At 38.5% G+C, this 10,423-nt stretch overlaps 1 protein-coding gene across 1 annotated transcript; it reads left to right on the plus strand.

Moving 5' to 3' along the window:
- Window positions 1–618: 618 nt before the first annotated feature.
- On the plus strand, window positions 619–9,988 carry stip1 (stress-induced phosphoprotein 1). Its single transcript, XM_044222186.1, has 14 exons — window positions 619–771; window positions 3,489–3,698; window positions 3,796–3,937; window positions 4,296–4,437; window positions 4,824–4,989; window positions 5,104–5,230; window positions 5,680–5,782; window positions 6,265–6,385; window positions 6,567–6,663; window positions 6,763–6,887; window positions 7,013–7,049; window positions 7,203–7,306; window positions 7,820–7,992; window positions 8,080–9,988. Exons 1-14 carry the CDS (start codon window positions 763–765, stop codon window positions 8,150–8,152), a joined length of 1,629 nt encoding a protein of 542 aa, XP_044078121.1. The 5' UTR covers window positions 619–762; the 3' UTR covers window positions 8,153–9,988.
- Window positions 9,989–10,423: the final 435 nt, after the last annotated feature.

The raw sequence follows: 10,423 nt of genomic DNA on the forward strand, positions 1-10,423 counted from the left end.
TGTTCACACATAGTCTGGTGTGACTTTGGCTTAATAACACTTTTTAACTAGTAACATTTTGACTAGGACATTGTCCACATGGGATTCAAATTTTCTGAGTCTGCCAATGAGAGAGGTGGATTTACAAACACCACAGATCACAAAACCTGGTTGTAATCCTGACTGGCTACCTGAATCATTTTGTAAAAGCGACCGTCTTACAGATGTATGATGAAAATGTAATATCATATTATGTAATATAATGATGGCATATAAATAATGAGCATTTATTAATGATGATACCATATGATGATCAAATAAGTTCCCATGAAAGCCAATACACTTCACAATATATAGGTTTTAGGCTACTCATTAATGTATTAAGATATTATTTGTGCTTACGTCCTACCAGGCAATGATTGACTTTAATGATAACTCTTAAAGATTTAATGGCTGACCAAAATACGATATTTGTTGACGCTTTGAGATTTGTCCTCTCACTTCCAGCCATGGTCCCTGATTATCGGTCATCCAAATCCCCAACTCTGTGCAGCTCTGAGAGCATGTAACACATCTTGAGTAACACACCCGTGGGTTTTTGCGTCATCTTCTAGAAGTTTCAGTTAGTGGGCTATATATTGTCACTCCGAACACCCTCACGGGTGAAACGTTAATCCCAACATTGATTACGGATTTTCCACATCCCAAGCTGGCAACCTGCTTGTTGTTCAGGGGGAGGCGCTAATACGCAGTAGTTTCTGGAAGGAACCTCATGCTTGCACCATGGAGAAAGTGAGTGTCCTGCAACTATCTTCATAATTATTTTAAAACCTACATATTTAAGAGATATCGATGTGTTTCTACGAGTTACTTTAATTTTAAGTCTCTTTACAATAAGAATTTGTAGGTTAGTGTAGTTAGCCACCTCCTAACACTGGGACTTTAGTTGTTGCTAATATCAGACAGCTAGCTAGCTTGTTAGCTTAGCTTCAATATGGTAGTAATGTGTTGTAGCTGTTTAGCCGATGTTGTCTGATTGGCTTGATGATTTTATGTTACCCAACACATTTTGACAACGCTAGTCTGCAATGTAACATAGCTAAACTGAATTCCAAAAAGTGCAAACGTGTCTAGGTTAACTGTTTGTTCATTTGTGTACGGATATGACTAATTTATGATTGCTCACGATTAGGTTAGCTAATGTTAATTGTTAAGCTAACATATGACTTAAAGTTGTCACAGCTGCTTTATCATTGAAAATATCAAGGTAAGGTTTGCCTGCCACGGCAGCCCATATCCGTGCCTCAATATAACAAAGCAGTTCGCTCACCCCTAGCAAATCACCGGTAAGATACCCGTAAGTCACTCCCGAGTCAGCAAATCACCGTTTAACAGCTAACATTAGCTCATAACTTGAACGCTGTCATTAATAAGGTGACTGACAAATGAAAGCCGTAATTTAGCCGTAAATCGCTTTGTAAAAATATTGGGTCAGAAGACCGAACACTTAAACTGCGGCAATCAGTCTGTAGCACATGCTACATTTTTGGATCGGTTTCCGCGTTGTCCTCAGTAGCCTGCACTCAGACCGGAGGATCATTCTAGTTAGATGCACACGGCGCTGCTGTCATGGCTACAGCCGCATTTTGTCGTCAACTGCCCGTCCTCTCGAATGTTCTGCAGTTGGGCAGTTCAGGTGTTTAGGGCGATTCGTTAATTTTCAGACAGTGGCTCAATTTAAAAAAAAAAAAAAAAAAAAAAAAAAAAAAAATTATAATGCCTGAGCTGACTAGTTATCATAACTTATCTGGCAACGCCACCAAACATTACAGACAATACATTTTGTGCACCTTACAGGTCAAAAGAGGGCACGACATGGTTATAATTGTAACGTTGCTGAATCTTTGAGGAATTCTATATCTTTACATGATTATTCACTAAATCATTCATAGAGAACAAACACTGATAGTCATGCAGGTTGTTTCTAAATTGTTAATTTCCTCACTGTGTCACTGTGGTTACCTCAGTGTTATAACATGTTTTTAACTAATACATATTGGTCACAAAAAGGACTTGATAGTAAATGATCAAAGTGGAGTAAGACTTTTTGCACACCCACAGTGTCTTCATCACAGACACTTCTGCAACCGCTTTCTCTCTTCAAATCTATAGTGTAATAGCCTTACAGGCTCCATTTTCATTTTTGACAGCAGATTTATTGGTTTGTTATTATGGATTATGTGTACATTCTTAGTGTGCTGGGATTTCCTGATGCACCAATGACTGTATCCAAAAGAAAGCATCATCAACAACCAGACCTCACTGGGATAAACATTCTTGTTCATTCCTTGCTTGAGTTGTTCTGAGAACAGCTAGGCTACATATTATCTTAATATATTCTCATAATACAGTACAGCCTTGGTTTTCCAAGTAGGGAGCTACTCACATGGCTTTGGATCATAAAAATTGTGGCTAATTTCACTGATTTATCAGAATCATTAATACTTTATTGATCCCAGAGGGGAAACTCTTTTGTTACAGCTGCTCACTGTCACATCAGTGCACACAGGAATAGAAGTTCTAAGCAAAGCAAAATATAATACGCTATAATACAGGCAATTTGTCAGAGTTGCAACTGGTCACTCAGGTAAACAATTGTGAAATATACAGGAGTTGTACTAGAAACATTCAAACTTTTTTTTTACTCTGTAAAAGTACTTTGCCCGGGATAATTCTTGCAGTTTAATTGTTATCACATAGTTAGTCAAATGAAGCCAGAAGGGATGAAGAGCCTCTTTTTTTTTTTTTTTTTTTTTTAAGAACAGATTGGTTCTGCTCGGTGTGTACTTGATTCAGTCATATACTGTGGATAACTTGTCAAACCATAACAGTCAACCAACAAGTGACAAGGGGTGTTGGAAAACAATCACATACTTGTTCATTCTGTCCTGTGCTCTATTGTAGCATCATCAGTATGCTTTGCCTTTGCCTGTCTGAACAGGGCTTCAGCTAGCAGGCCTGTTAACCAGGCTGACTTCTGTATGCAGTTGCTGGGAAAACTGTCTCTCATTTTAAAATACCCCAAGCTACCAAATTACTATTTTGGTCTGAACAAGAGACAGTGTTTATTTTCTGGAACTGACATCTTAAAAAGTGGGGACATCTTTGGCACATTCAAACCTTCTGTCTGTGAGTCTATAAGCTAACCAATGGGGTATCTTATTTTCAGGCTAATAGAGTAGATTGCACCTGTAGGACCATGAATGTGTATTAACAAAATAATCTCCGCATTACTGCTGCACCTGTCTGACATGAACAGCTGAGTGGTTGTCAGTTTCTTTCTTCAGTTCTGCCAGTAGCAGCTGCGAAAGATGGCTTCTCCATAGTCAGTTCTATATTGGGGATTGCGTGCATATGTTTTTGCGTAAGAGTGACAGTAAGTCGGAAAGCTGTACTATTGTGAATTTGTCTCTTAATGCTTAATTTGATTGTATCTTCCTGGCTCATAGGTTTCAGCATTGAAAGACCAGGGCAACAAGGCACTGAGTGCAGGAAATATTGATGAGGCTGTACGTTGCTACACCGAAGCTTTGGCCCTTGACCCTTCAAACCATGTCCTGTTCAGTAACCGCTCAGCTGCCTACGCCAAGAAAGGCAACTATGAGAATGCTCTCCAGGATGCCTGTCAAACCATCAAGATCAAGCCTGACTGGGGCAAGGTGAGATGTCATTTGTTCTGCCATTATTCTGTTGACAAGATATGTAGGAATTAAAACTGAGAAGGCAATTTACAGTCTTTCAATTTTGATCAACCAGGGCTACTCCCGCAAAGCTGCAGCATTGGAATTTCTTGGCCGATTGGAGGATGCTAAAGCAACTTACCATGAGGGACTCCGGCAAGAGCCAAATAATCAGCAGTTAAAGGAGGGTTTACAGAACATTGAGGCCCGGCTTGCAGGTAGGAACTGTTGAATTTGTGGTGTCTTTTAGTCTACGGAAAAAGTGGCATTAGGGTGTGAAAATTGTGTGACTCACTTTTCCCTCCTACCTGGGTAGAGGATTTAGAGATGGTTGCTGACAGGATCACTAAAGTAAAATCACATTGTGAGTGCTCAAGTTTCAGAAGGAGTGTAGGCAGTCCACTTGGGTTTTGAGTGTTGTGATTCATTCAAACAATGGACAAGCAGTAGGGCTTACAGAGGTGAGAAAGCTCTAGCGAATTTAATCCTAGACCAGTGCAAGATGGGTGGGCATCCTGAGTGCTACTTTGTGACCATATAAATTACACTAATAAACATGAATTTTTGCTTTGCCAGAGAAATCAATGATGAACCCCTTCGCCATGCCCAACTTGTATCAGAAGCTGGAGAGCGATGCTCGGACCCGTGAGCTATTGTCAGATCCCAGCTACAGAGAACTGCTGGAGCAGCTCAGGAACAAACCATCGGAGCTTGGCACGTATGTGCATTTTCAAAAATGTGTCAGTTTTAACAACATTCTCTCATTTAAGATTAACAAATTATGTCTTGCGGCAGGACTGAAAAACAACTACTTTGGGTAGTTTGTGAATTGCACGAAAGTCTAGAAAAGTATTGAGAAGTCTTGCTTAGTGCCAGTACAAGACTTTGTAGGCCCACTGTCATTCCATATATTTATTTGATATTGTGGAGCTTCATCTTCTGTGTTGTCGCTCAATAATCATTAGCATACATAATACTGAAAAGGGGCCAAATCTACAAGATTAGAATAAATCAGAATCAAAAATCAAGTTAATTCTGAAAATGTGCAGTAGCCCTGAATACAGTGGCATTAGAAATGCATTTGGTTGCCTGACTGTTTTGCAGGAAGCTGCAGGATCCCAGAGTGATGACCACACTCTCTGTGCTGCTGGGACTGAACCTCTCCGAGATGGAAGAAGAAGAGGAGCCCACTCCCCCTCCTCCCCCCAAACCAAAAGAGACTCAGCCACCTCCTCCCAAAGAGGAAGACCTTCCCGAAAACAAGAGAAAGGTAAATGAGTTTATCATACTTTCCACTGTTAATGAGTTTTCAGCCATTTGGCCTCTTCTGATAAATCCCCTTTTCTGAGTTTTTTTAATACTCTAATTTCCATTTTTTTAACAGGCCTTGAAGGAAAAAGAACTTGGGAATGCTGCATATAAGAATAAGGACTTTGAAACAGCGCTGAAACATTATGAAGAAGCAGTCAAACATGACCCCACCAACATGACCTACATATCTAATCAAGCAGGTACATATGTTCACATGTTGGAAAACAAATACCAGCCTCACACATTTTAGCCGATTGACCCATATAGTGCATAAAACAAACAGATAATTCAGAATTTTTCATATATAGAATTAATCAGTGTTGTCCACCAAGAAAAATCCTTGGATGGAAAAAATCTCCTTCCCAATCAGACTTTGTGATAGGTTGGAGTTCCTGCCACTGGGCTGACCACCACAACTAAATTCTGGAAAATGGAAAATTCTTTAAATGCAAATTATGTCACGTTATTGATGTGAGCTTATAGGTTGGTTAGGGAATCACTCCGAAATATGAAATGCACCAAAATACTGTCTTACTTTTTATATTGACACTTTAGCTCATTTAAACCGGAACTGAAAACTGGCATGATTATAACTTTTAATTTAAACTTTTAAATTTTAAATGTGTATTCCTTTTTATTATCCCTTCAGCTGTGTACTTCGAGAAGGGAGATTTAGAGAAGTGCCGAGAGCTGTGTGAGAAGGCCATTGATGTTGGCAGAGAGAACCGGGAAGACTACAGACAAATTGCAAAGTGAGTTCTGTAAGAAGTGGTTGTTTTTTTTTGTTTGTTTTTTTTTTCCCCCTCAGAACAAATGTTGAGGCCACATAATATATTTACTCTAATCTGGATGGAAAAGACCATGCAGCTAACCAGCACTTGACAAGAGAAATAGTATTATACAAGAACCATTGGGTGGCAGTGTTGCTCTATTACGTCCCGCTACAAACTGGCCAAAGATGATGTGGTGATGTACAAATTATCTGTCTATTCAACTTTAGAATTTTGTTCAAGAGCACAAAGGTGGTTGTGTGACTGTGATTCTTGTTGTTTGTTTCAGAAGAATTACTATTACTGAACTGTCCTTTCCTTAAGTAAAGAGCTCCCCCATTCATAGTTTTTGGCTTTTGATTTTTTTTTTTTTTTTTTTTGAAAAACAAGAACGAAGTCAGATCATTGCATTCTGATGCAATAATATGTTTATCTTCATCTGTCTCCTCCTCCTCTTTTTATAGGGCCTTGGCTAGGATTGGCAACTCATACTTCAAGCAGGAGAAATACAAAGAAGCAGTTCAGTATTTCAACAAGAGTTTGACGGAGCATCGTACTCCTGACGTCTTGAAGAAGTGTCAACAGGTGCAGTGCAAGCTGATTTTCCTAGTTTCCCACAGACAGTATTCATTTATCCAGACTTTTTAAGTTTTTTTTTTAAGTGGATTTTTTTTGTTGTTGTTGTTGTCAGACCTCCATGTGGATAGGGAATTAAAACACAAGTGGGCACTTCACTTATACCTTGATACTGTAATTGGTTCTGCAGGCAGAGAAGATATTGAAGGAGCAGGAGAAAATAGCCTACATCAACCCTGAATTAGCCCTGGAAGAGAAGAACAAGGGCAACGACGCCTTCCAGAAAGGTGTGTGTAATAGTTGTAGTGCGTGTTAGTTGATTGTTGTCATTCGATTCTTCTCTTAAGAACTTGTACAGAGATAAACTCCTCTTTTCCTTCCCACAGGAGACTACCCCTTAGCCATGAAACATTACAGTGAGGCCATCAAGAGAAACCCCAGTGATGCCAAACTCTTCAGTAACAGAGCTGCCTGCTACACAAAGCTGTTGGAGTTTCAACTTGCCCTGAAGGTAAAGTGCATCCTTAGCATACATCTCTGTGAGTCAGTTAATGAAATTCTAACCTGACAAAAAAGTGCCTCTTAATTTTATTGCACGTTAAAAATTACCTCATGATGATCTTTTTTATTTGTCAGGATTGTGAAGAGTGCATCAAACTTGAGCCCACCTTCAGTGAGTAGGAAACTTTGTATTTATTACCATTTAATTAACATTTTGCTTAAAGAACTTTTAATAAAGTAGTGTTTTATACTCTTAACTGTTAAAGTTTAGATTCAGGACAAATCATTCTGATTTTACACCTAATTTAAACACATCTGTCCACAGTAAAAGGATACACACGTAAAGGAGCTGCCTTGGAGGCCATGAAAGATTTTTCAAAAGCCATGGATGCATACCAGAAGGCTCTGGAGCTAGACTCTTCCTCAAAGGTATTTTAAAGGTTACTACACAGTTCAGAAAATTCTGGAAAAATATCTTAGATATATGACAAAACATTTTGGAAAAGAATGGAAATATGAGTGTATTTACATGATATTACATTTTCCAGTAAGGCTTAACTGTTCCTGGTTTAGTACTTAATCTAGTTACTGCTCTAAATAATAGGTCGTTATCTGAATGACTTTTTTTAACTTTTTTTACTTAATACCAAAGTAATGTAAAAAGTAGTGTGACTTAATTGCTCTTTCTTGAAGTAATAGGTTCAATAATCTGTCACCTTTCTGAAAAAAGGTAACATGGTAAGTATTTGTAGTATCGGTAGGGGTAAGATGACCATCAAAGTAAAATCTGAGCTAATACTGAGCACCCGAATCTATAAAACAAATCAGGAAGTTTGACAAAGTATGACATTTAGAAATATTATTTGTTGATGGTGTATTAAATCGTGTCCATATTTTCTGGGTAATGAAATGAAGAGGCTTTTTTGCCTTCTCCGCATTCAGGAAGCCACAGAAGGCCTGCAGCGCTGTATGGTTAGTCAGGCCATGAGGAATGACAGTCCTGAAGATGTGAAGAAAAGGGCCATGGCTGATCCCGAGGTGCAGCAGATTATGAGTGACCCAGCCATGCGCATGATCCTTGAGCAAATGCAGAAGGACCCTCAGGCGCTTAGCGAGTAAGTTTGCCAACTTTTGTGCCACTTTCTGTCTGCATGAAGAATTTAATGATTATTAATGATCATTTTTTTCTCTTTGATCCTCAGCCACTTAAAGAATCCAGTTATTGCTCAGAAGATTCAGAAACTCATTGATATCGGACTGATAGCCATTCGTTGATGAGAACCAAGAACCAGTTGTGTGAAGAAACAAAACAACCAATCCAAAACAACAGTGGAACAACTTTCAAATCCCTCCCCATATATTACATCCTCTTTTCTTGCCTTCAAATTCAAAATTATATTGTCCTTAGTCTCACTCTGAGACTTTCTGTGTATCTTATGTTTTTTAAAAAAAAATCAGTTTCACAACTTTTACAGTGTATTTAAGAAAGCAACTTGTATGTCATCTGGAAAACTTCAAGACTCCAGAAAACTTCATCTGAAAAAACTGCAGTCGTGTACTGATGCTTAAATACATCTTAAAGTAAACCGCACAATTCAGTGCACCAGCACGCTCAGTGTTTAAAGGGGAAATCCACCCTAAAGCAGTTCACATATTCCTGTTGATTCATGGTTTTAAGGAAATGAAACAAAATACAACAATTTCTACACTCAAAAATCAAGATTGTAATGTAAATCACAAATTGAAATTGTCAACATTGGTCATCGGTCTTAACTCTTGTGTTTTCTTAAAGGCTTAAGTAAACATGGTGCTTTAAAGTTTAAGTTTGTGTTCCTCAGTGTTCCCTCTCTTTTGGTCATCTCCCACATCTCAGGTGGAAAGCTGAATCTATCCCATCTGCTGGCCACTTGTAAGCATGTTGGGTATTATTTTTGTATTTATCTAAAATATTTGAAGGGAGTTTTTAAGCCTTACTGTCTTTGGCTTAACAGTTCATATTATTTGTGTAAAGCTAATATCAGGAAAGTGTTGAGCGTTTCCTTGATTGTAGTGAAGAGAGGATGGATCTAGACAAATTGTAACTGGGACTGGAAGTATACTACTCAATGCCTTTAAGAGTCTAGGGAAATTTTGCCATGATAAAGGATTTAAGAGTGATCCATAATGGTTTATTAAACAAGTTCATAAAGCAATTAAGGCAGCCATGTTGTTTCTGTGTTAGTCAAAATTAAAAACTTGGAGGGAAAGCTTTTGTGCCAATTGGAAGTATCAGCAAAGACTATCAGTAAAAATCCCAAGATTTCTGTGGGAAATAAACTGCTCTGTGAGTAAGACCATGATGAGTTGACCTAACACAAGAGTCCTCCCACAGTTTCATGTTTTGGTGATCAGGTTTAAACTTTGTTCAGGCAACAGTAGGTGTGCTGATAATTGAAGTCAAAGTAGATACTTTTGCCTGGCCTCAGATTTTAGCTGAAACTATTTGACAATTTACCTGGCTTGAATATTACATGATAATGGGAATAATGTGATAGTTACGGGTGGATTTGCCTTGCTAAGCTAGCAAACATTGGTTGAGTAATGGGGGTCGCAATTATCTCACTTCATGATGCATCTTTAATGTTTGTCGGCTTGTCTTAAAGACCTGAAGCCCCAGTGCTACCTGTCACTACTTCCAAATGTGTATTTCGCCCAGCAAGGCAATTCTTTTAGTAAATTGTGCCAACCTCCCACAGCGGCAGCACGATCAGCTTCTGTTTTCAGAGAGGAGATACATTTAAGTGTTAATATTGCTATTAACCATTATGCCACACGTGGCTTCAGATACCTCAAAGTCACTACATTGTCATAGTATCTCTGCTGTGTTTTCCATGAGGCACTCAAGAATTAGAAATGAACTGCGACACCTTTTTGTTTTCACATTTCCATTTTCTTAAATTCTCTAACTTAGAAATGGGGGTGTGGGCATTTTTACCATCAAAGTCCAGTTGTAATCATAAACTACATGCAACAAGTGTGGTAATCTCACATGATGTAAAAGAAACTGTCCCAAGAAGTGTAATGTACTAATGGAAATCAGTTGTACTGTGAAATATACAGTATCTGAATGTATTTTAAAGGTCAGTGGTGGCTTATTTTTGTCCTGGAAGATCAACAAAGTTGACATTGACTCAGTGCAGTAGTAGACCTACATTTTATAGTAGGGTCTTAGTCACCTTACAGTACACACACCAATAAAAAGTAAAATGGAGAGATTCTTCATACAAACATAAATATTTATGCTTGTCACTGTTCATACACTTAAATAAAGTGTACATTTTCATCTTCAACATACTGTTAATAGATGTTAGTATATATTGGCAGTTATCTCCCTCCATAATGTAGGCATGCCGAAGTTGAATGTATGCCTTGCATCACAAATGTCTATAACAAAAATGAAACAGTGCAAGACAAAGTGTGCACACAGTATGTATGTCAGCTGTAGTGCTTAACAGTACTTACAGGGTGCTGACGACTCTGGCCCCACAAATCTCCTATGTGCCATCC

Source organism: Siniperca chuatsi, linkage group LG14 (assembly GCF_020085105.1).
Source record: "Siniperca chuatsi isolate FFG_IHB_CAS linkage group LG14, ASM2008510v1, whole genome shotgun sequence".
In the NCBI taxonomy this organism is placed as follows: domain Eukaryota; kingdom Metazoa; phylum Chordata; class Actinopteri; order Centrarchiformes; family Sinipercidae; genus Siniperca; species Siniperca chuatsi.

What these genes read in the sequence shown, in the direction of transcription:
- stip1 (XM_044222186.1), top strand. An exon ending in CATTGAGGCCCGGCTTGCAG is followed by an intron (nt 3,938 to 4,295) that starts GTAGGAACTGTT and finishes TTGCTTTGCCAG; the next exon opens with AGAAATCAATGATGAACCCC. An exon ending in GACCCTCAGGCGCTTAGCGA is followed by an intron (nt 7,993 to 8,079) that starts GTAAGTTTGCCA and finishes TTTGATCCTCAG; the next exon opens with CCACTTAAAGAATCCAGTTA.